Below are 26,214 nucleotides of genomic sequence, written 5' to 3' on the forward strand. Positions count from 1 at the left end.
TCAATTTTAGCATAGTTCTATTATGTATGTTTTAGCATAGTTTATTATATTTATTATCAATCCAGAATTTTATTAACCTCATCTTTCCTTTATTATGTATCTGTGGTATCCTTGACATGTTTGTAATGGCCAATGGCTAAATGCAAATATAACCATTCATTCACATGAATACACACATGAAGCTGCCTTATATTGATTCAGACCCTTGGTCCATCCAAGTCAGTATTGTGTACTCTGACTGGCAGCAGCTCTCCAAGGTCTCAGGCAGCGGGTCTTTCACATCACCTACTTGCCTAGTCCTTTTAACTGGAGATGCCGGGGGTTGAACCTGGGACCTTCTGCATGCCAGGCAGATGCTCTACCACTGAGCCACAGCCCCTCCCCATGCAGTAGGCCATGCCAGCCTAGACGTGTCCCCTACTGAATTGGATAATTGCACTGAATTGAATAAATGCCCCCCCCCAAAAAAAACCTGAGAGCAAAGGTGAGGGAGAGTACCCCTTTTCGCCCTTCCCCGCATATCTCCCCCCCGAACCGCACAGGAAGGGTCTCCTCCCCCCCACTTACTTTGCACCTGGATGACGTTCTCCAAAGAGCGCACGGCGTTGGCGTTGGGTTTCTGCTGCAGGGTCTCCTCCGGGAGGGGTTCCAGCTGTGGAATAGAAGGCAGGATGGCTCAGGACGTACCCTGCAGAATCTACAAAGCGAGGCGTGCCTCGCGAGGAGGACCTCACAAGGGGCCCGGCCGGTAGTTGGAGGAAGGGCGTTTGCTCACAGAAGTAAACAAGGGATTGTTGGCTGGCGACTGTTGGCTGGGGATTGTTGGCTGGCGACAGTCACAGTGCAAAATGAGTGTCCCTTAACTGGAATGACCTGAAAACCAGACTTCTGAGACAAAAACTGTTGTTAATGAGGCAGATGATTCTGGAGGGGACATTTTACAAAGCCATCTGGCAGAATGCCCCCTCCTCATCCCTAGAGGGCCCACTTCCTGGTCCCTCAACGGCTTCTGATGTTTCTTCTCGGGTAAAAAAAATAAAATGCAGTGTACCCAGCATCGTAGGTGGAGACTGAAAGCCTGCCGTTGTTAGTTAGTTTGTTATTGCTGTTGTTTAGCAGCTGATGCAGGTATTATTGCGAGATAGTTACCCCTTTGCTTTCTAGTGGTCCAATGTACACAAAATTATTTAAAAAATATTGTTTAAAATTACGTTCAGGTTCTGTGTATAAAGTGTATATAAAACATATATAAAACAGTGGAAGCCTGTTCCACTGAGGAACTGCTCTAACTGTTAAAAAATTCTTCCTGTTTTTCCGTCTAGACATTAGGAAGAATTTCCTAAAAGTTGGAGGGTTTCCTCAGTGGAACAGGCTTCCTCGGGAGGTGGTGAGCTCTCCTTCCCGGGAGGTTTTTAAGCAGAGGCTAGATGGCCATCTGTCAGCAATGCTGATTCTATGACCTTAGGCAGTTCATGAGAGGGAGGGCATCTTGGCCATCTTCTGGGCATGGAGTAGGGGTCACTGGGTGTGTTGGGAGGAGGTAGTTGTGAATTTCATGCATTGTGCAGGGGGTTGGACTAGATGACCCTGGTGGTCCCTTCCAATTCTATGATTCTATAAATGAATTTCGAGTTTAGACCTGGGTCCCATCCCCAAGATATCTCATTAGGTATATACAAATATTCCAAAATATGGAAAGATCTGAAATACAGAACACTTCTGTTTCCAATTATTCCGGATAAGGCATACTCAACCTGTATCCATACAAGCCCTAAAAGTAAACTTTACATGTGGATGCAGGCTGTGGTTACTCAAGAACGAGGAAGCGGCACTCTGCACGTGTTCAGAAACACTCTGCTCTGTATCCTCCTCTCAGGTGGTCTACGGAGAAGTCCCACCTCTGGATAAATCCCGGATGGTCCTGTGCCCAGTTCCAAGAGGCTCACCTCATTGCCCAGCAAGGCAGAAACGCAGACTTCTGAAGCATCACAGATGGCCGTCAAGTCGTGACCACCCTCCAAGGCGAGAACAAGAGCTCCTCCGGCCACGGTCATCAGCTGCCTGGTCATGTAGCCAAAACCTGTGGGGAAAGCCAAGGGAAGTGGAAGCATTAGAACTCAGGACACTCAGCGGGGACTGGGAGTGTCCTGGTGACCCCTGGGCCACCAGGCTGCTTCCCGCCTCCACTTCCTTTAGCCACACCCCCGTTGAACAGATCCAATGTGCCGGTTTGCCACTGAGATTTGTATCATCCCATCTGCGCCCATGAGCACGCAACCAGTTGACATGAGGACCTTGGAAGCTTTATCTTCAGGCTACGGTGCCTGTCCAGATAGACTGTGCATGTGCTACGTGGGTCATCCGGACACTTCTGTATGTCCTATTGTATTGAGATCTAGTTGGCGCATGGCCCAAGCAAGCGACTGTATTGAAGCCGGGAGACGCAGCCCTCTCCCAGCCACATCCAATCGAGAAACAAACCTGAGATGCGAGAAACTTGTTTGTTCATTATTTATTTATTTATTTTAGAAGAGGAAGAAGAAAGTTGGTTTTTATATGCCGACTTTCTCTCCCACTTAAGAAAGAATCAAACCGGCTTACAGTCACCTTCCCTTCCCCTCCCCACAACAAGACACCCTGTGAGGTAGGTGGGGCTGAGAGAGCTCTAAGAGAGCTGTGACTAGGCCAAGGTCGCCCAGCTGGCTTCATGTTTGGGAGCGGGGAAACCAACCCGGTTCACCAGATGAGACTCCGCCGCTCATGTGGAGGAGCGGGGAATCAAACCCGGTTCTCCGGATCAGAGTCCGCCGCTCCAAACCACCGCTCTTAACCACTACACCACGCTGGCTCTCTTTAAGGTCCCGCAGGGCCCTGGTCTCACTCGAGAGGCTATTCCACCAGGCAGGGGCCAGGGTGGAGAAAGGCCTGGCCCTGGTCGAGGCCAGCCAGGCACTCCTTGGGCCGGGGACCACCAGAAGGTTGGAATTTGACGATCAAAGACTTCTCTTCCAAGACATCTTCTGATCGCCAAGGTTGGGTCCAGAGGAGCTGGATTCTCCCCACGACTCCTCTGCGGACACTCAGGGAGATGCCCTCTCTGTCCAATTAGCATCCCCACCCCAAGTAACAACACTGTGCTATTAGCAGACTCCACAATGGGGTTTTTTTTTTGCATGCAGACATGGCTGGATTCCCTTGCCGACCCGTACCCTAACAATGGCAAAAAAAACCCCACAACATACATTTAGCAGAAACTTTGTACCCTCCTAGTGGGGGAGGGTGTCCTTCAGCGGCATCAAAGCCCGCGGATACCAGCACCACGTCCGGCGAGAACTCATGGGCGATGGGCATCACGACCGTCCTGCGAAGGGGGGAAATAAAAGGGAACCAGGTTGCGGTGCCTCGTTGGTACTTGGCTGGAGCTTTGAGCGCTTCTGGGCTCCACCAACCATTAACTATATGTTTAAAACACAGGAAAACCGCCTTACACTGAATCAGACCCTCAGTCCATCAAGGTCAGTATTGTCTACTCAGACTGGCAGCGGCTCTCCGGGATCTCAGGCAGAGGTTCTTTCACATCAGCGACCACCTGGCCCTTTCAGCTGGAGATGCCGGAGATGTTGGGTTACCAACCTCCAGGTGGTGGCTGGAGATCTCCTGCTATTACAACTGATATCCAGCCGACAGAGGTCAGTTCCCTTCGGAGAAAAACGGCTGCTTTGGCAACTGGTCTCTATGGCGTTGAAGTCCCTCCCCTCCCCAAACCCTGCCTTCCTCAGGCTCCGCCCCCAAAAATCTCCAGGTATTTGCCAACCCGGAGCTGGCAACCCTACGGGGATTGAACCTGGGACTTTTTGCATGCCGAGCAGATGTTGTACCCTCGAGCCACGGTCCCTCCCCTCTGTCACTTCTAGGCATGCTATTGAAAATCTATGTTTGCAGAAATGGCTGTTTTTATTTAGAGTTGTGATGAGGGTTAGACTTTATTCAAAAATGTGATTCTGGGCACGGAATTCTGCTTCCTGGAGCCCAAACAACATGATATATATTTTTAACGGGTCAGACTTGCTTTCCTCATCACCACGCAGCCTTGGTAGGGAACTAATTTTTCTTCTTGTTTTTAAAAATAGAATTTATTCCGTTTTAGGTTTACCCAGTTTTAAACAATAAGCATAAATAACAATACATAGTATACAGTAAAAAAAATATAGAATATCTGATATCAGTAGAAATAGCTATAGTTTAAGGCACTGAGAGAAAGAGGAAACGGAGAAAAGTGGCTCAGTGGTAGAGCATCTGCTTGGCATGCAGAAGGTCCCAGGTTCAATCCTCGGCATCTCCACTTAAAGGGACCAGGCGAGTAGGTGATGTGAAAGACCTCTGCCTGAGACCCTGGAGAGCCGCTGTCGGTCTGAGTAGACAATACTGACTTGGATGGACCAAGGGTCTGATTCAGTATAAGGCAGCTTCATGTGTTCATGTGAACAGGAAAGTGCACAATGCCACAGAGTGGGATCTAGGTGGGATCTGGACCACAGCATGTGGGTCGAAGAAGCTCCAGCCTCCCACCGCTATTTTCCCGAGCCGAAACAGCCCCAAGGGGGTGCTTTCTGCCCTCGCACAGGGCTGTACGTGCAGCACTGCCTGGATGAAAATTGCCCCCTCCGGCCATTTCTCCTTGGTCATTTCTTCTTTAATCAAGGCAGAACATCAGCATTGTGGGATACAGGTGGACAAGTATACGTGGTTAGATAGTGGGTGAAAAACATCCTCTTAGGAGTATCCCTGAGGAAGTTGGAAGAACTGTTACAGATACATGAGAAGCTTGGATTGACACACTGGTACCTTATAATGGGTGGATTAAGATCCAATTTCAGTTATCCCCAGATGATGGGTTTTTACCTGTTCCTATTTTTGTTGTCACACACAAATTGGAAAATGTAATAATTGGCTACTATGTAATTGAGGAAATAGTCAAACACCATTGTAGTGGTGCAGCCAGTGAATCGCTTGAATAGAATGACAATCACATGTCCATGTCTTGACAAAGAAAAGGCGGAGACCCTTGTGAACATCATCAAAGGACACAATCTTTTCCATGCATGTGAACTTAAGGTTGGAAAAAGCGATGCTCTGGTTCTGAGGGGCAAGAGTATCAATGTGAGGTTTGGGGCAAATACATCTGAACCACACTCAGCTGCTTCCTGGGCTGAAGACCTGTTTATTGAAGAAACTCCGATCTAACTCTGAAGGGATTATCCTGTCTGGTAAATATCCATGTCAGCAACCCCACACAGCCTAATATCATGCTAAGGGGCAAGACAGTGTAAGGAAGCCTTCATCAGATCAGGTCAGAAACTCCTGTGGATATTTAAACATTGAAATTATAGTTTGAAATAATAGTTTGGCTTGTGTGTGAGGGTGGGGCAGGCAGAGCCCCCCCCCATTGCTGTAGTCCCAATCTGAATTGGGCCCCTGCCACGCTTTGAAAATTGGTTCTCCGTAGCTGCCACGTGACTCTGGGAAAGCGAGTTAAAAATGTACGACTGATGACTTGGGTTGCCAGGTCCCCCCTTGGCTCCGGCCGGAAGCTTGCTTCCAAACGAACAAGATTGCGTTTCTCAGGTCCAGAATACACGACGCACACTGGGAGTGTGAGCGGCGAAAGGCCCGTTGCGACGCAGTGCTTCTGGGTATAAACCGGAAGTGGCGCGATCGCGCGGGCACACGCGATCCCCGCTTCCGAGCCGGGCAGTCTAAGCAACGTGGCAACCCTACTGCTGACACCTGGGTCTCTGGCAAGAAAGGCAGACTACGGATGAAGTAAAGAAGTAGAGCACGGGAAAGGTGGTGGGTAAGATCTTGTGAAATCCCAGAATACAGAGGGGTCACTGAGTAAGATTGGAAAGGACTGGAATGCGTGGCTTCTGTGCCCTGGGTATACCCCCCTCGATTGCTAGAAAAACCAACAAGTTTAGGGACAATGGCAGATTTGCTTTATATTTAGCACGGTGAAGGATTCAGCTCCTTTCCTGCGGCAATTGGTCTGAGGCCTTTGCTGTTAAAACTTTCAGGGCTCTGAAAAGCAAACTTCCAGGCCTCTGGGGGGAAAAAAAACACACACACCAGTTCTCACAAGCTTTTAGCAATTAGTTTTTATGTGGGTTGTGGCAGATTAGTTCCCTCAGTAAATTGTTTGGTTTTTCCCTACTCAATCTTTAATAGCTGCTAAATTCATTTAATGTTGTTTATATGCTGGGCTTTTTAAAAAGTCGTTGCCATATGAATACACTTTTTAAAATTTTAAGTGCAAGATTCCCCCCCCCCCAGGGTGGCCAACCTCCAGGAACTAACTGGCGATCTCCTGCTTTTACGACTGATCTCCAGGCAATAGAGATTAGTTCAGCTGGTGAGAATGGCCGCTTTGGCCATAGGACTCTATGGCATTGAAGTCCCTCCCCTCTCCAAACCTCGCCCTCCCCAGGCTCCACCCTTAAAACCTCCTGCCAGTGGCAAAGAGGGACCTGGAAGCCCTATTCCCCCCCATCTTGTTAATATTATTCCTGATAATTTTAGTAGATTAAAAAGAAAAGAAAACCATTTGTGCCCTACTTTGACAAACCTGCGGATGCAAGGCGGAACAGAAAGACATCAAAAATAATAATCAGTGTAGGGTTTTTTAAATAAAAAAAGATTAATTCATTAATCAGGTCAAAGGATGATAGACATTTGCTGTTCGTTGTTTTTCCTCCAGAAGAAAACCAGTGTGCATTTCTTTAGTCTGTGGGTATAGCTTTTAGTCGGGAGGGAAGGCAGCATGGTATAGACTGATCGAGTCAGACTACGGAAGCTAAGCAGGGTCGACCCTGGTTAGAGTTTGGATGGGAGACCACCAAGGAAGACCAGGGTTGCTATGCAGAGGAAGGCAATGGCAAACCACCTCTGCTAGCCGGTTGCCTTGAAAACCCCATAAGGGGGTCGTCATAAGTTGGCTGTGACTGGACGGCACTTTACACACACAAGTAGCTTTAGTCAATGGGCAGCACAGGCTAGCCAGATCTCATATGATCTCAGAAACCCATCCGGCTTGGCCCTGGTTGGTATTTGGATGGGAGACCGCCAAGGAAGTTCAGGGTTCCAACCACCTCTGTTCATCTCTAGCCCTGAAAACCCTATAGGGTCGCCATACGTCAACTGCAACTGGATGGCACTTCCCCCCACATCCCTCTATACCAGTGGTTCCCAACCTTTTTTTGACCAGGGACCACTAGGACTTTTTTGTTCGGTGCAGGGACCCCAAGGTTCAAAATAAAAATTCTGAGAATTTGAAAATAAACTTTAATCATAACTGTTAGTTAAACATTAAACTTAGAATAATATTTGAATATATATTTTTATAATAGAGAACTTTTAATTGAAAATATTAATTTATTATGGGTTTATAACTTTGTTTCGCGGACCTTAATTTAGTTCTCATGGACCCCTGGGGGTCCATGGACCCCCTGTTGGGAACCAGTGCTCTATACACATCACCCTGAATTCGTTGCTGTTCTGCTTCCCCTGTTCTCTTTTAGATCCCCTTGTATGATCCAAAGGTCCCTAGGGCAGAATTCACACAATCCTAGAGTCAGAACAGGCGTCTTTTAGGCTATGTACTCCAACTGCGCGATCAATGTGTGAAATCGAAAAGCAGAGCATCTCTGACACATGGGTGTCTGGACTCTGCCTGAAGGCCTCTTCATGAGGTGAAGAAGAAGAAGAAGAAGAGTAGTCGGTTTTTCTATGCCGACTTTCTCTACCGCTTAAGGAAGAAACAAACTGGCTTACAATCACCTTCCCCTCCCCTCCCCACAACAGACGCCCTGTGAGGGAGGTGGGGCTGAGAGAGCTGTGATTAGCCCAAGGTCACCCAGCTGGCTTCGCGTGTAGGAGTGGGGAAACAAATCCAGTTCACCTCTGCCACTCACGTGGAGGAGTGGGGAATCGAACCTGGTTCTCCAGATCAGAGTCCATCGCTCCAAACCACTGCATTTTAAAAACCACACTCCCCTCTTCCCCAAGGCTCCACTACTGAATCCTCAGGAAATTTCTTCCGATGCGCAAATGAAACCAACCCGAAAATTAAGCCCGTTCATTTTCTCCCCCCTTTCGCTTGCCAGTTCCTTATCTTCTCATAGCGCAGCTCGCTTTCTCGAGCTGTTTTCATGCCCTAAGAGCTCTCCTGGGAGGCCTCGTTTCCACGGGGAGGCGGTTCTCCACCACTCCCTATGGAACAAAGCGAGCAAGGGGACTTGGTCTCGTTCCCAGCAACGCCAAGGGTAAGCTGGCTCCGATTCCTCCGAGCCGCCCCGCCACAAAAGCCTCCCCCCCCCGCCCAGCTCTCTCGTCCAGCAAGCCCGGCACGCCCCGCGATCTTGGCCACTGGGGTAAAATTCCCAGCCCTTCTCCCGAAGACCATCCATCAGCGGGGTCATGCTTGGCAAGCGCCTCAAAGAGGCACGAGATCCGCTGGGCCTGGGAGTTGCGTTTCTTTGTGCAGCGAGGAGGGGTGGTGGTGGTGGTGGGAGGGAAGAATCCTATTTATAGAGTCCTTTCATGCGCAATCAAAGCACATGTGTCGGGCAGCTGTGGGATCCGCTGCCAAAGCCCATGTTTGGCACGGACCGGGTTTGCAATTCCAAACCGGGCCTCGGGCCAAGCGCAGAGTTCTCGTTAACCTCGTTCGCGGGCCCCGAGCCCCAAAGGGCTGGCCACGTGGCAGAGTGAACTTCCAAGCCTCCCCCCACTTCTCACGCTTTCTGCGGCACTGCTGACCCCCTTCCCTCAGCCGCAAAGGTAACATGAAAAGCCCTGGCCCACATGGGATGGCCCAAGCTCTGTCAAGAACATTGGCTTGCGGGGAGCCGGTGAACTCTAATCTGGAGAACCGGGTTCGATTCCCCACTCCTCCACATGAGCAGCGGACGCTCAGGAGAGCAAGCGTGGTGTAGTGGTTAGGAGCGGTGGTTTGGAGCGGTGGACTCTGATCTGGAGAACCGGGTTCGATTCCCCATTCCTCCACATAAAGCCAGATGGGTGAACTTGGGCTAGTCACAGCTCTCTCAGCCTCACCTACCTCACAGGGTGTCTGTTGTGGGGAGGGGAAGGAAAGGTGATTGTAAGCTGGTTTGATTCTGCCTTAAGTGGTAGAGAAACTCGGCAAATAAAAACCAGCTCTTCTTCTAATCTAGTGAATCGGGTTGGCTTCCCACTCCTACACATGAAGCCAGCTGGGTGACCTTGGGCTAGTCACAGTTCTCTCCGAACTCTCTCAGCCCCACCTACCTCACAGGGTGTCTGTTGTGGGGAGGGGAAGGTGGATGTAAGCCTGATGATTCTCCTTTAAGTGGTAGAAAAAGTCAGCATATAAAACCCAACTCTTCTTCTTAGCAGTCTCGCTCTATGACACTTGCACTTTTTCATTCTGCTCTTTCTCAAAGGCACCGGGCGTGATTCCCCCATTCTCCATTTTTCCTACGCAACACCCCTACGAGGAAGGTTACACTGGGAAACAGCTGAGGGTCGAAGAGCACCCAGCAGGTTTCCCACGGCTGAGTGGGGAATGGAATCCGCCTCTCTCCAGCCTTAATCTGTCACTCTGAGAGCCAGGGTGGCGTAGTGGTTAAGAGCGGTGGACTCTAATCTGGAGAACCAGGTTCGATTCCTCACTCCTCCACGTGAAGCCTGCTGGGTGACCTTGGGCTAGTCACAGTTCTCCCAGAACTGTCTCATCCCCATTTATTTCACAAGGTGTCTGTTGTGGGGAGGGGGACGGGAGGCGATTGTAAGGCGCTTGGAGACTCCTTAAAAGTAGAGAAAAGCAGGTTACAAAAACCAACTCTCCTCTTCTTGTTCTTCTCTCCTCCTCCTCCTTTTTCTTCTTCTCCTCCTCCTTTTAAACTCCTCAGTGTAGGAACAACCCCTTGCTGGAAGCTGGATTGAACTTTAGTCTTGAGGTTCTGCAGGTTTCTGTCTAGGGCTGGGGGGCGGCGAGGGTCCTGGCAGTGTTAGCAGAGGTATGCGTGCAGCTAGCAACCGTCCAGGGCGAGGAGAGAAAATTACCTCATGGCTTTGATCATGTTCACTTGGAAGCAAGTCCTCCTGGATTCAATCCGACCCGCTCTCAAGTACGGACCCTTAGGGCTGCAGCGTTAGGCATCTCACCCTGACCCTAAAAATCTGCCCCACCCTCTAACTCAATCTTTTTTTGAAGAAAATGGAAAGCCAAACAAACTAGGGTCTAATAGAAGAAGAAGAAGAGTTGGTTTTTCTATGCCGACTTTCTCTCCCACTTAAGGCAGAATAAAACCGGCTTACAATCACCTTCCCTTCCCCTCCCCACAACAGACACCCTGTGGGGGAGGTGGGGCTGAGAGAGCTGTGACTAGCCCAAGGTCACCCAGCTGGCTTCGTGTGTAGGAGCGGGGAAACAATTCCAGCTCACCAGATTAGCCTCTGCAGCTCATGTGGAGGAGTGCGGAATCAAACCCGATTCTCCAGATTAGAGTCCACCGCTCCTAACCACTACACCATACTGATGTGGTGCTACTGGGCATTTGACCGAAAAGCATTCCAAAAATTTTGGAAGAATTGCTCAGATATACGATAAAGGCGACTAGAGTAACATTTGCAGTAAAATGGAAAGCAGAAGAATTCCCACGCAGAGAGGACTGGAAAAGCAAACTGGCTAAATATTCAGTTGACACATTAGGTGAATAAAAGACCAATTAAAGAATTTCAAGATAAATGGAATGCACAGTACTTATATTATTCCTAAAAAAACAGGGAGAAGAAAAGGAGATTGTTGAAATGATACTGATGAATTATGCAAAATCCTTTTGATATATTGGATTGAAAATGTGCCCAAAAGGGGGGGGGGAGACTTGAGGTTGAATGCTTGGGAAGTATCTTTGGAAATATAAAACAATAATTATCATTCCAAGCATTTTTATCTATTTTTTACTTTAAGTACTACAGAAAGTATTTTATGACTGATGTTAAGAATACTAGAATAGTTACTGTTTAATGTTCCGGGGGGGGGGGGCATTTTAACCTTTCAGGACATTCAGTTACCATTCCAAGCATTTTTATCTATTTTACTTTAAGTACTAAAGAAAGTATTTTATGACTGATGTTAAGAATACTAGAATAGTTACTGTTTAATGTTCCCGGAGGGTAGGGGAGACATTTTAACCTTTCAGGACATTCAGTTGCTGATTTAAGAATAGCAGTTCTCTTACAAAGGGATTTCAAAGGGAGATTAGAAACAGAGACTACTGAACTAATAATGAAACGCAAGACTATGCATTCTTCTGGATTGAATAGAGATCTGAGACTCCTGTCTCATTACCAATACTAATATCTCCACGTCTACTACCCCTCTGCACACCTAATCCAATCACGCATGCTAATGTCATTTACTTGCTTTTAGATCACGATGGGTAGCTGTGTCAGTCTGCCACTAGAAGTAGAAAAGAGCAAGAGTCCAGTGGCACCTTAAAGACTAACAAAATTTCTGGCAGGGTATGAGCTTTTGCGAGTTGGGGCTCATGAAAGCTTATGCCCTGCTAGAAATTTTGTCAGTCTTTAAGGTGCCACTGGACTCTTGCTCTTTTCTATTACTTGCTTTTGACATTTACATTACCATTGTGTCAAATTCACTCTTCTCTACTTAAGGACAGATGGACTCACATTCTAGCTATATCTGAAGAAGTGAGCTGTGACTCACGAAAGCTCACACCCTGCCAGAAATGTTGTTCATCTTCAAGGTGCTACTGGACTCTTGCTCTTTTCTACTGTTTAATGGTTCCTATTATTCTACTATAGACTGCTCATAATTGCTATTGTCTTTTATTTCATATTGTTATTGTATTAGTGTTGTTATATTCTTGGTCCCCCCCTGGCCCCCGCTGTAATCAATTTAACAGTAACTGCTGTCATGATATAACTTCTAAATGTTTCTTTCTTTTTTGTTCTGGTTATATCTATAAAAAAATAAATAAAACCTCTGTTTAAAAGGGGGGGCGGACCTACCGGAAAGCAGCCAAATACTCGGGATCGCCCATGGGTGGGTCGAGACCCCCTGTCCAAGCCACGTTGACGGTGAAGCCCTCGCCAGCACCAGAGCCCACCTGAAAGAAAGAAACAGAAGCTACTTAAGTGGGACACATTTAGTTTCACTTAGAGCCCTTAGAGAGGAGCCAGAGTTTTAAAGTTACCCTTGTTAACAACCGGCTACTGCGACGTGACCGACTCATCGGCTGCTGAATACCCCGAGCGTCCGTCTTCAGCCCACAGGTTGGGACACCCAGGTGAGTTGCCGAACCCCACCCACTGCATCGTGAGCACACAGGCAGCCGCCGTTTTTTTGTCGCTACTTTTTGGAAGCAGTGTGTGGCGAACGAGGGCTCCGTGCCTCAAAAGAACACAAGAAAGGCCATGCTGGATCAGTCTAAGGCCCACCAAGTCTAACAGTCTGTTCACACAGTGGCCAACCAGGTGCCTGTAGGAAGCCCACAAACAAGACGACTGCAGCAGCATTGTCCTGCCTGTGTTCCACAGCACCTAATATAATAGGCATGCACCTCTGATACTAGAGAGAATAGGTATGTGTCGTGACTAATATCCATTTTGACTAGTAGCCATGAATAGCCCTCTCCTCCATGAAAATGTCCACTCACCTCTTAAGGCCCTCCAAGCTGGCAGCCATCACTAAATCTTGGGGCAGGGAGTTCCACAATTTAACTACAGGAGTTCCACAATTTAACTCAACCTGTATCTTACATCTCATCAACAGCTCTGTCAAAGAACCTGGATACCCCCATGATAGAAACAAAAAGCTCACTCCCCACCCCGAGAATTTATATGTTTACAGGCAGTCTGTAATTGCGTTTATCATTTATGGTAAGTCTGAAGGACATTTTAAAAAGTTGCAATAGTGTTGGGAGAAAACTTTATTGTGATGGCTTTAATGAATAATCCCTGGCAGGTAGGCAGTCATATATCAAATGCCCTTGATGTTGGGCAGGGGGAACAGGGAAACACCCAGTATCTAAGGTTATTACTAGCATGCCAAAAGGTCACAGATGGATAATTCGTGGCAGGTAGGGTTGGAAGGAGATGGCCCATCACACTAGCAGGTGGACACAGGGATGGAGGGAAAGCGAAGTCAATCGATATCAACATCAAAACCTTTATTGGCATAAACGACATCCGCAAAGAATGTAATTGCCCAATTTCACTCAACAGAGTTCAAATGTTCCTGTTTACAACTATGTTGACGAATCCACATGGCTTGCTGCAAAAACCTGGCTATGTGGTCAATTGTGGACACATCCTGGGTAGACATAAGAAAAGCTTCCTTGCGCTCAACCGGATGTCACTCCCTACTAACGAACGATGGGTTGATAAACTCAAGGCGGATTATCCGATAAAGGGGGCGGTGCAAAAGGACACCTGCAACAGATTCTATATGATTCATTCCACAGGAGCAAAACCTTGCTGTGAGTGGCATTGATTGAAATCTCCCCTGTAATATTGATGAAGGTAGCACACTGAATCTTGCTACCATATATGCCCTCCTTTGATTTGGATCCGTCAGGTGAGAAAAATAAGGTTGCCACTGTCCTTCAGTGTTACTCCTCTGAAGATGCCTGCCACAGCTGCTGGCGAAACGTCAGGAAAGAAAATACCAAGACCACGGTTACACAGCCCGGATAACCTACAAGAACCAATGAACTCTGACCGTGAAAGCCTTTGACAATATTTTGCCACTGAATGTTCACATTTGACCATCCTCAAACTCACACAAGCCCCATTCCCGACTTGGCTGTTAAGTTCTTGCAATTCACTGTCTAGCAATCTGCATTGGATAATATCGAACATTGATTTTTCTGTCAGTCAAAAAAGGGAGTCTACTGATATTCCTAGGAGCCCCGTGGCGCAGAGTGGTAAACTGCAGTACTGCAAGCTCTGCTCATGACCTGAGTTCAATCCTGACGGAAGTCGGTTTCAGGTAGCCAGCTCAAGGTTGACTCAGCCTTCCATCCTTCTGAGGTCAGTAAAATGACTTCCATCCTTCTGAGGTCAGTAAAATGAGTACCCAGCTTGCTGGGGGTAAAGGGAAGATGACTGGGGAAGGCACTGGCACACCACCCCGTAAACAAAGTCTGCCTAGTAAACGTCAGGATGTGACGTCACCCCATGGGTCAGGAATGACCTGGTGCTTGCACAGGGGACCTTTACTTTTTTGTTGATATTCCTATCTGCCTATTTTTATTCTCAATCCCTTTTTGCCACTCTGATGCTAACACAGCAGCAATAAAACTATTGGGTCCTGACCTATAGTGCAACCGCAGCCAGAACTTAAATGTTACTAACCACACCTTAGGGAAAGTGAAATCTTTGTAATTGTTATGAAAACCCTGCATCCCACCTAGATGACTTTTGTGTACTTCTCGGTACGGGTACTCCTAGTTGGAGACCCACTGACCTAGAAGAACGGGCGTGCTTCCTGGAAGCACATGCCGATGTATACAACAAGCATATTTAGAGATCCCACAAATGTGATATACTGTCACAGTTGATAGATGGGACTGGCCCCTGAAATGGGAACAGCACCCGCAAGACATTTCACTTTTGGATGCTGTTTTAGTTCCCTGCCCCTGGTTGATCGCATCACTGTATCTGGCATAATGCACGTCCAAACGTTAACATTTTTGCTACTTTTTTTAAAGCACCTTCCCTATTTTATCGCAGAAGCCATACATTTTGCTGTGATAAAAATTGGAACTGGTGATGGATCACATGCATCCTAAGACATCTAATTGTGCAAAGGGAACATTAAAAGAAGATGCATCTGGGGGACACACTGAAGGAATTAAAGAGCCACGTTTGAAGGGCCTGTCTCGCTCTGTCTGTTGTAGAAGGAAGTTTTCTAAGGTTTTGTCACACTTCAAAGTGATCAACAAACGCAACCCTGGATGGGATAATACAGAGAGAAAAAAGCCAACCTCTGCAGATAAGAGAAGGTGTGTGTTCTCCATGGCTGCAGGTCGCCACTGGCAGGAAGAGGAAGAAGAGTTGGTTTTGATATGCCAATTTTCTCTACCTTTTAAGGAGTCTCAAACTGGCTTACAGTCTCCTTCCCTTCCTCTCTCCATAACAGACACCTTGTGAGGTAGGTGGGGCTGAGAGTTTGAAGAGAACTGTGACTACCCCAAGGTCACCCAGCAGGCTTTATGTGGACAGGTGGGGAAACCAACCCAGTTCACCAGATTAGAGTCCGCCACTTATACAGAGGAGTGGGGAATCAAACCCGGTTCTCCAGATTAGAGTCCACCGCTCATGTGAAGGAGGGAGAATCAAACCCGGTTCTCCAGATTAAAGTCCGCCACTCATGTGGAGGAGAGGGGATTCAAACCCGGTTCACCAGATTAAGGTCTGCCGCTCCTAATCTCTACACCACACTGGCTCACTTGAGATTTCCTCCATTTTGAAAGAGCGGCCAAACCATCAAACCAAGAAGCGTGGCATATGAAGAGGAAACAGTGCAGGGTGGGGTGGAGAAGCCAGGAGTGATAAGCCCCAGCCTCACAGGGATCCGGGGCGAAGCTTCATAAACGACCCCCGCAGTGCCTTTGATATCTCCAGCTCGGAGGGAAAGATGGGAACCAGATGCGAGCCGACCAGGGCCCTGGCCACTCTCAGCGCTAAGCCCCTTTGAAAGCAGGTTGTAAAACATGATGGATGAGGAGTTCTCTCTGTTCTCTGTTCTCCCCCTCACTAGGAAAACCCCCCCATCTCCCCACCAGCTAGGGTAGCGAGAGTCCTCCAGCGTTGGCAGAATGAGCCTGCCCCAGAATACTTTTCATGAGCGATCCAAAGAAGGCGCTTTCGTCCTGCAATGCGTGTTTCGTTTTTGTTTTTTAAAAACTTGCTCACACAGTTGAAGCAATGTATAAATCAGGGGTGTCGAACTCAATTGTTACGAGGGCCAGATATGTCATAAATGTCACTCGGTCGGGCCAGGTCATGCCTCGCCAGCCCAGATTGAGAGTGCGGGGTGTGTGTGGCTGCCTCGGCTGGCTCGCGGGCCGGATAAAAGCTCTCAAGGGGCCACGACCGCCCCGCGGGCCTTATGTTTGACACCCCTGGTGAGCACCTGTTATTAGAGCGTACCTTACACAATAAAATTCTTAGCGAAACTATCAGACCGTTGCTAGAAAGTTTTCTTGGATGATCTAATAAAATTAGACTTGAATATCTTCTGGCAGATAAGAACCACCAAACAACACGATTGGTTGCCCGGTTTGGCGCCCAGGTCTGTAATCACAGAAAAACTGAGAAGGGCCTTTCATCTTGAAGAGTGGCAGAAATGACTTAATCTCTAGTATTTGCCAAGGAGAAATGCTGAAGTGTTTTATTGCTGACAGATATGTGTAGTGTTAGCTGGTGTCTATTAGAACTATCCTGGGTTTTAACAAGATCATTTGTATATAAATTTTATTCTTTCTGTAATTGATGTTCCCTTTATATACATACTGGTTGTGGACTGTAACAATAAAGATTAAGACACCCCTGGTGTAAATGCTCAGAGTCAGTTCTTAAATCTGAACGATGGCTGCGTCTCCTGAGGACCACCTGCACTGTTTCGCGCTTGAGCCGCGATCTGCAAATGTCCTAATTGTGAAGGGAGCAAAGCTTTGGGGAAGGGCAGTCCAAGTTCTGCGGGCGAGGGCTGTTCTGTTGGTGAGGCTGAGACTCAAACAAGGGCCCCGCGAGCTGCGCAAGGAAAGTCAAGGACAGGCGAGAGGATTGGAAGGAAGGCCCTGGAAGTTAGGAATCCCGAAAGGCGGGAAAGTACGGGGGAATAAGAGGAACCTGCGTGAAAGACAGGCGCAACATAGTGAGGCCTCAAGAAGAGACTCTTGGCCTCAGCTCTGTAAGAACACAGAGCGTTCCAAGAAGAGCTGGATTTTATAACCCGATTTTCTGTGCCTTTTTAAGGAGACTCAAACGGGCTTACAATCACCCTCCCTTCCTCTCCCCACAACAGACACCATGGGAGGGAGGTTGGGCTGACAGAACTCTAAGAGAACTGTGACTAGCCCAAAGTCACCCAGCAGGCTTCATGCGGAGGAGTGGGGAAACCAACCCAGTTCACCAGATTAGAGTTCGCCGCTCTTAACCACTACACCAAGCTGGCTCTCAAGGGGGAGAGACAGCCCCAGAGCCCTATAAGGTTGAGGATCTCTGCAATATTGGCTCATATTGCCTAAGGTTTGTGGATAAATAACGTTGTGCCCATCTGACATTTCACCTTTGGTTTCCAGAGCAGCGGCTGACAGGAGTCAAATAGGAAGCCTCTTGGCCTATCCAGCAAATTGACATTTGTGGGTCTTCTCATCATTCAATGCTAAATAATATTTGGGCAGGAGGAGGGTTCCCCCCCCCCCCACAAGACTTGGCGTTTGCCCCTGGTTGCCTCTCGTAGACATCAGACACATGAACACAGTATAAGCTGTCTTATACTGAATCAGACCCTTGGTCCATCAAAGTCAGTCTTGTCTACTCAGATGGACAGCGGCTCTCCAGGGTCTCAGGTGGAGGTCGTTCACATCACCTACCTGGCTAGTCCCTTTAACTGGAGATGCCGGAGATCAAACTTGGGACCTTCTGCATGCCAAGCAGATGCTCTACCACCGAGCCGCAGCCCCTCCCCATGGCTCTCCAGGGTCTCAGGCAGGTCTTTCACATCACCTACTTGCCTGGTCCCTTTAACTGGAGATGCCTGGGACTGAACCTGGGACCTTCTGCATACCAAACAGAGGTTCTACCACTGCTCTCCAATTCGGGGCCTCCTATCCCTTGGACATTCTCCTGCGTCCGTCCCCCAGCTCTCCCCTGAGGTATTATATGGACATTCACCTCGTCGGCTGCTCCACTTCCGGGGAAGAAGTTGCCATCGTCATGGCGGTGCAAGGAGACGTAGAGGACATTCGGGTCCCGATAGAAGACTTGTTGCGTCCCATTGCCGTGGTGAACGTCCTGAGAAAGGAGCAGGGAGAGGTGAGGCTCCCTGAGCTCAAATCTGTATGCTCCCCACTTCCAGATACATAATAACACAATACAGTTAAATTGCGGAACTCCCTGCCCCAGGATGTGGTGATGGCTGCCAACTTGGAAGGCGCTAAGAGGGGACATGTTCATGGAAGAGAGGGGTATCCATGGCTATTAGTCAAAATGGCTGCTAGTCACGATGCATACCTATTCTCTCCAGGATCAGAGGAGCATGCCTATTATATTAGGTGCTGTGAAACACAGGCAGGATGCTGCTGCTGCAGTCGTCTTGTTTGTGGGCTTCCTAGAGGACCCTGGTTGGCCACTGTGTGAACCAACTCCTGAACTCGATGGGCCTTGGTCTGATCCAGCATGGCTTTTCTTATGTTCTTATGGAGGATGGGGCTATCCATGGCTACTAGTCAAAATGATACTAGTCCTGATGCATACCCATTCTCTTCAGGATCAGAGGAGCATGCCTATTATATTAGGTGCTGTGGAACACAGGCAGGATGGTGCTGCTGCAGTCGTCTTGTCTTTGGGCTTCCTAGAAGCACCTGGTTGGCCACTTTGTGAACAGGCTGCTGGACTTGATGGGCCTTGGTGTGATCCAGCATGGCCTTTCTTATGTTCTTATGTTCTTTCAACCAGTTTCAGGACTGGAGAAAGGGGAGGAAGCCTCGTTTGGGAAAGCAGGACTCACCCAGTCGACAATCAGGATCTTGCTGATTTTCCCTTTTTGTTGCAGCTGCCTGGCTGCGATTGCCACCGAGTTGAAGAAGCAGAAGCCCCTGTCGAGGAGGAAGGAAGAAAGACAAGCTGGTCAGCAACTCTAACGGGCCGTGCTCTGAAGAATCACCCTCTCCCGTAGGACCCCTAGACTCCTCTCGCGTCCGCCGCCACAGTCAACGAACGCACTCTCCTTCCTCCCTTGTGCAAAACAGCATTTTTATAATGTGCATGCAAAGGAACCCCTGTCCTAATAGACAGGAACACGGAGCCAACTCGAAGGCAGGGGGAAGGAGATGGAGACGTGCGGTTTCCCCTTCCACCTTGGCACGTGTTTTTGGTTACCCCACTGGTAGAAAACAGCCTTCTTCTGAAGCCAACGCCTGAGCATTGGAACATTCTGGAAGCGCTTTGCATATGGGATCGTTTGTGCGGGACCTGAGAGCATGCTGACTTCAAGCATTCCTATTCAGGACAGCACCATCAAACGACAGCCGGAGTGTGTGAAGATCAGATATAAAACACCCCAGAGAGAACTTCCACATCACAACAGAGGCAGCGGTTTTCACTGCAGGCTTCTTCATATTCCTGACCATAAAGAGTCATCGTCTGCCTTTCTACTTAACGGGCGTACATTAAGCGCAGAATCAGAAGATGTTGGGCAACGAAACTGTTGTCCGCGCACATCTGAACCTGTGCGAGGGTCTTTGCAAGGGAACAGTTCAAAAACTAGCTTATTTAGCCTGGCTGTGACAGATACCAGTTTAGTATTTTATCCCATCTGGTGCAGAGAGGGCATGCTAATTCTTCCTTTGCCTCATGCTGGGGAAAAAAGAAGAGAAACTGCCCCATTTCACAAGCTACCCCTATCCTTGTATTGTCCATTAGCTGTTAAAACCTAGCTCTTGAGAAAGCTCCTTAGCTTTGATCACCCTAAGAGCGGCTGCTTTTCCTTAACAGGCAAAAGCAGCCACTCACAGAACTAAACGAGACCCAGATGCTTTCCCGAAAACTCGGTTTCACGGGTGCTGGCCAGGGTAAGGTTGGGTTCATAGGGGCGACAGTGTCTTGGATCTTTCTCCTGCAGCTTCTCAACAGAGGGGAAGGCAAGTGGAAACTCAGCCCGTCTCAGTGAATCTCTCCTTCCTTCTCTGTGATGGACCCGATGGAACGGACTCGGCTCTCTTCCATGGGAGTCCAAAACGAGGGGAGGGGGATTCAGGTACCCAAGGTGTGAACCAGGGCTCAGATGTACGAGGCCCAAGGCATTTAGGCGGAGATCAACACCCCCAACGCTGACTAGAATGCAAACAGGGAACACGTATTATCCGCAACCCTAAGGCAATGGGACTATCCCTCGAAGCAGATGTCACTGTGACTTGGGAAGAAGTAGTCGGTCAGTCAATTTATTACAGCAATTGCCAGCAAAAGAATACAAATATACATTATATAGGTATAAATACCAAATAAACAATTACTAAAAACCCAGATAAAATATTCTCTCCCTAAAAATACGGCCAAATTTTTAGTAATTTAGGATTTAAAATTATCGACTATACCCTCTTTTCAGAGTGAATTTTGATCGCTACAGAACAGCATTTAGTTACCTGTAACAATCTATTAAGATCTCCTTCCCACATGAGATATTTCGTTTCTCCCCCTCTGAGAATATCTGCTGTATTAATAAGTGGGAAAACCAATTTCTGGCGCATTTCCTCATAAAAGGTGCATCTAAATAAAACATGACCTACATTATTTCTCCTGACTCACAAGGGCATCCCCACTCCAATTTTCCTAGCTTCCTAAATTTTCCAACTATAATCGCTGACGGCACCGCCGAGCCTCAGGCCAGGGTTAGGGCTCTTCTTTGCTTATTTGACTCTATAAAAGACAAAATATTCTGCCAGTGCTAAGATGAGTCTATTTCTAACCGGAGCCCGGGAAGAAGCAGTCAAACAAAGGAGCTGTCCTTACATGGCTGTAGAGGGGTCCGCGTGGTGTCCCGGCGGTCGGACGACAGCGAAGCCATTCTGCAAGAGCACAAATGATAAATAAGAACACCAGTTGAGTCGGGGTGGGGGGTGGAGGAGTGGGAACAGTGAGGAGTACAAAGTTGCAATATGGAAATTAAGAATTTTTGATACTATTTACTCTGTTTATTGTTGCGAGCATATTTCACTCAAGATGGAGCAAAATCAAGTTGTATTACTGGGAAGAATTAGCAGAATTTCGAATTTAATTCACAGTAGAAATACAATCCAATAATTAATAACTAACACCATAACTATTTAGTCAAACTATCTGAGAAACCATTCCCTTACACAGAAGAATATAAATATTGTGGTGATCTGCATTATCCTATTACACACCTTATTATATATTGCCTATATTTGTATTTAGTTTTGTATTTTTATCTTTTTTTGAACAACAATATGTTTATTATTATAAATTTACTACGTTATCTTTAAAGGAGACTTTGGCTTATATCCTTGTATATCTTGGCCATCTTCTGGGCATGGAGTAGGGGTCACTGGGGATGTGGGGGGGGGAAGGTAGTTGTGAATTTTCTGCATTGTGCAGGGGATTGGACTAGATGACCCTGGTGGTCCCTTCCAACTCTATGATTTGTAGTAATCTCAGTTTCTATTATAATTTCTATGATTCTATGCTTTGTAGTAATCTCAGTTTCTGTTATAATTTCTATGATTCTATGTTTTGTAGTAATCTCAGTTTCTATGTTTTGTAGTAATCTGTTTCTATGCTTTGTAGTAATCTCAGTTTCTATTATAATTTCTATGATTCTATGCTTTGTAGTAATCTCAGTTTCTATTATAATTTCTATGATTCTATAATTTGTGGTAATCTCAGTTTCTATTATAATTTGTACATGTTTTGTTTCTATTATTATGATATTACTCACCAGTTGAGTGAGCACCTATTATGCCCAGATGATTGTGGGGCAGCATTATCCCACACCCCCTACTAACCTAAAGGCTATAGGGTGCTTCAAAACAGACCAACCCACTGAAATGTAACAAGACCCCGAATCTGAGACTATGATCTTGATGTCGCCATAAATTAAGAGCTAGACTGGAGTCCGTTAGCACCTAAGAGACCAACAAGATTTGAGGGGCATACGCTTCTGAGAGTCAACACTCCCTTCATCACATCTACCTACTGCATACCAACGCGGCTACCCTTCTGGAACTATCATAAAACAATTTGCTTTGAGAAGCTGTAAATCATGTCTCAATAAAGGTGGTCATTAGCTGCATAACTGGACTTTTTCTTGGTATTCCCCCCTCCTCCCCCCGTTCTTGATTGTATGTTCCCTTTTTTTCATGGAATTGAACCCAAGTTATGTTCTTCTCCTGTGTGAGCATGTATTCATGCACACATATACTCCCCACTTAGTTAGGCAGTCACTTGAGAGCCAGCGTGGTATATTTTCTAATAGTTAAGAGTGGCTCCTCAGTGGAACAGGCTTCCTCGAGAGGTGGTAAGTGCTCCCTGGAGGTTTTTAAGCAAAGGTAAGATGGCCATCTGTCAGCAATGCTGATTCTACGACCTTGGGCAGTTCATGGGAGGGAAGGCATCTTGGCGATCTTCTGGGCATGGAGTAGGTGTCACTGTGTGTGTGTGTGTGTGTGTGTGTGTGTGTGGTGGAGGTAGTTGTGAGTTTCCTGCATTGTGCAGGGGGTTGGACTTGATGACCCCGGTGGTCCCTTCCAACTCTATGATTCTACGGTTAAGAGCGGTGGACTCTGATCTGGAGAACAGGGTTTGTGGGCTAATAAGGGGGTGGGTGCCAGCATGGTATGGTGGTTAAGGTGTCGGACTAGGATCTGGGAAACCCAGGTTCGAATCCCCACTCTGCCATGGAAACCTGCTGGGTGACCTTGTGCCAGTCGCACACTCTCAGCCCTGGCCCTGTATTTGGATGGGAGACCTCCAAGGAATACCAGAGGCGTGAAACGGAGGCAGGCAATGGCAAACCATCTCTGTTAGTCTCTTGCCTTGAAAACGCTACGGGGGTCACCCTAAGGCAGCTGGGACTTGACAGCAAAAAGTGGGGTGGGGGAGCTCTTCTCTGCAGTAAGTCTAGAGGTGTCCCTTCATTGCAGAGATGAAATTGACTGGGGGGGTACTAACTCCCCTTATTAGTTACACCCCTACAATGAAGAAATTCTTCCTAATTTAAGGCTGTTAGCTCCAGGGCTTCTCTTTGCAGTGAGTGCCAGCTAAGGGGGAATCAGGTAATGCGCACCGTTGTGCGCAAAGGTTACAAATGGCAGAGGACAAACAGGTAAGTCCGGAAGTGCATGTGTGCATGGTGTGGGAAGCTTGTCAATTTCATGGCTGCTCTTTGTAGGCTTTGCCCAGAATTCTGCTGGGGGGGGGGGCACCAAAGGTGAAACTGACTAGCTTAAGAGAACCAGTTCAGAGGGAACGGGCACAGATATTTCTGAATGTTCAAGGGAAGGGGAGCATGGAGCGATGCTGCCACATTTTCCTCGGCTACAATGAGGACCAGAAACACCATTTTTTGTGTACAAAAGGAAAAGGAATTGGAGACTTCGAGGATGCTAAATCTTGTGGTGTAGGGGTTAAGAGCGGTGGTTTGGAGCGGAGGACTCCAATCGGGAGAACCGGGTTTGATTCCCCGCTCCTCCACATGAGCCGTGGAGGCTAATCTGGCGTTCTGGATTTGTTTCCCTATTCCTACACATGAGGCCAGCTGGGTGACTTTAGGCTAGTTCAGGTCTCTCAGCCCCACCTACCTCATAGAGTGCCTGTTATGGGGAGGGGGAGGGAAAGAGATTGTAAGCCAGTTTGATTCTTCCTTAAGTGGCAGAGAAAGTCTGCATAGAAAAAGCCAACTCTTCATCTTCTCTTCTCTTGTACCACCTGGCTGATTTTGTGCGAGTATAATAATCCTGTAAGCAGAGAATGTACCTGTGGCTCAAGAACATCTGTGGGAATTCCTTCCATGTGTCTTTTTTTCAAGCCAGTTCTCACCAATGTTCTCCTCTGCTGCACACTAAAATCCTACCTCAGTTTTCACACCCACAATGTGTTAACTTCTGCTATTCTTTGAGTGGGTCCCTGAGCAATCAATCGCACATGTGGCCCGCATAATCGCACCACCATCACTGCCACATCGTTAAAAAAAAAGGCCCATTCAAAAATCCCTCACATTTCCACGCTGCCCTGTGGCAAAACAAATGGTTTTATTTACCTTCACATATATCTGAAGAAGATCCTGCAATGAAACTGACGTTTCCATATTTATGTTTTTATTGTATTGTTAAATATTTCTTTATGTAGATATATTAAATGTGAAATGTTGCTTTAATGTTTTAATTGCCTGAAATGTTTTTAATAAAAGAATGAATAAAAATAACCCAATTATTTATTTAAATCTTTATACCCTGCTCTCCTCCCCAAAGGTGGCTTACAGCATCATTCTCTCCTCTTCCACTTGATCCTCACGACAGCCCTGTAAGGTAGGTTAAGCTAAGAGAGAGTGACCTCCCCAAGGTCACCCAGACCTGGGTCTCCCGATCCTAGCCTCTTGAGAGCTCTTATCCGGCTCGCGAGACAGCCGAGACAGCCCCCTCCCCCAAGTCTCGATCTGGGCTCGCGAGGCATGACCCAGCCCGACCAAGTGACATTGATGTCATATTCGGCCCTCGTAACAAATGAGTTCAACCCCCCTGTTATACTGAATCAGACCCTTGGTCCATCAAAGTCAATATTGCCTACTCAGACTGCCAGTGGTTCTCGAGGGTCTCAGGTGGAGGTCTTTCCCATCATCTAATACCGGAACCGTTTAACTGGAGATGCCGAGGATCGAACCTGGGACCTTCTGCATGCCAAGAAGACTCTGCAGCTGAGTCCCACCCCCTCTCCCGCTCCTGGGTTTGTTCACTTTTAATCTGGAGAAAGGCTAATCCTCATTTTCTGCTAATTGAGTTCGACACTCCTGCTCTAACCACCATACCATGCTACAGCTAAAATGGACAGGAAGCTGTAGACGACATAGGTGGCTCCCATTGTTGTAAGCTGCAGCCTTCCACTGTGGTTTCTGTCATGTTTCCAAAAGGACCACTCAGGAGTAGAAGAACAATTGAGGGTGAAGCTGGCATTGTTTGAAAGCCGAAGTCTGACAAGACCATCCCAGTAGGGAAAACAATCCTGAGCCAGCGTGGCGTAGTGGTTAAGAGCGGTGGTTTAGAGTGCTGGACTCCGATCTGGAGAACCGGGTTGGATTCCCCGCTCCTCGACATGAGCGGCGGAGGCTAATCTGGTGAACCGGGTTGGTTTCCCTGCTCCTCCACACGAAGCCTGCTGAGTGACCTTGGGCTAGTCACAGTTCATTTTGCACTCTCTCAGCCCCACCTGCCTCACAGGGTGTCAGTTGTGGGAAGGGAAGGTGATTGTAAGCTGATTTGATTCTTCCGTAAGTCGTAGAGAAAGTCGGCGTATAAAAACCAACTCTTCTTCTTCTTCTTAATTGAGAGGGTTGCCGTAAGTCGGGAGTGACCGGACGCCACCTCGCGCCCGCAATGTTCTCCCTTACCTTGAGCTGTCTACTGGCCACCTTGAAAGCCAGCTCGGTGACGCTCCCCGCGGCCCATCGCGCTGCGTTGCTGGAGTGGAGTTCGTTCCAGATGGTGTCGCTGTCCACCTGGTCGTAGGAGGAGACAAACAGAGGTCATTCAGCCCTGTGTTGGGAGGGCGGAGGGAGGGGGGAAACCTATCCTGACATTTTTCGACACGGTAATTCCCCCCCACACACACCGAATGGGCACACGCAGCCAAAGAAAGGGGCCTAAAGGCCGAAGAGTCGGCATAATAGACCGCTGGGCGGAGTGCGGGGGGGGGGAGGGCAAAGAGATCCAGCCCTAATCTCGGCCCCAGGCGCCGTCGTCTTTCGAACCCGGTTCCCAGTTTACGGCAGAAATGCTGAGGGGGGTCTGACCTCGGGCGGCTGCTGTGAGGGGCACTGCGGAGTTGCCCCACTGCAAAAGCGAACTGAGCGATCAGGCGACCGGGTGGGCCAGGAGGCAGCTGTGTCCCCAATTAATCCTTCTCCTGGGGGGGTGCTCCCACGGATTCCTGCCTACTACTAACCCGGGGCTCAGGGCTGCGGGGGTTATTCTCTCCATCCCTCTTGGCATGTCCCCTTCTAGGCAACCTGGGCTGGGGGATAATTGGGGCGGAGGGGCAGGAGAGGAACCCATTTTTTTTTACCTTCTCGGTTCTATTTGGACTTTTTTTTTTTTTTTTGGTCCTCAAAACAAAACAAAACATCTTGGTTTGATCAGGATCACGTCATCGGCAAAGTAAGAGCCGGAAAACCTCAGAGATTCTCTTCTGATC

General features: G+C 47.9%; 1 protein-coding gene across 1 annotated transcript in view; it reads right to left on the minus strand.

The window, feature by feature from the left end:
• HDAC7 (histone deacetylase 7) overlaps positions 1 to 26,214 on the minus strand; it is a 150,388-nt gene that overhangs the window by 1,899 nt on the left and 122,275 nt on the right. The window contains exons 17-24 of the mRNA XM_056867129.1: positions 25,412 to 25,519; positions 20,803 to 20,858; positions 18,803 to 18,890; positions 17,968 to 18,087; positions 12,073 to 12,170; positions 3,243 to 3,361; positions 1,947 to 2,080; positions 568 to 652 (exon numbers count right to left, since the gene is read on the minus strand). Coding sequence (XP_056723107.1) covers positions 568 to 652; positions 1,947 to 2,080; positions 3,243 to 3,361; positions 12,073 to 12,170; positions 17,968 to 18,087; positions 18,803 to 18,890; positions 20,803 to 20,858; positions 25,412 to 25,519 — 808 coding nt within the window. The remainder of the gene's footprint in view (positions 1 to 567; positions 653 to 1,946; positions 2,081 to 3,242; positions 3,362 to 12,072; positions 12,171 to 17,967; positions 18,088 to 18,802; positions 18,891 to 20,802; positions 20,859 to 25,411; positions 25,520 to 26,214) is intronic.

Source organism: Euleptes europaea, chromosome 1 (assembly GCF_029931775.1).
Source record: "Euleptes europaea isolate rEulEur1 chromosome 1, rEulEur1.hap1, whole genome shotgun sequence".
NCBI lineage: Eukaryota > Metazoa > Chordata > Lepidosauria > Squamata > Sphaerodactylidae > Euleptes > Euleptes europaea.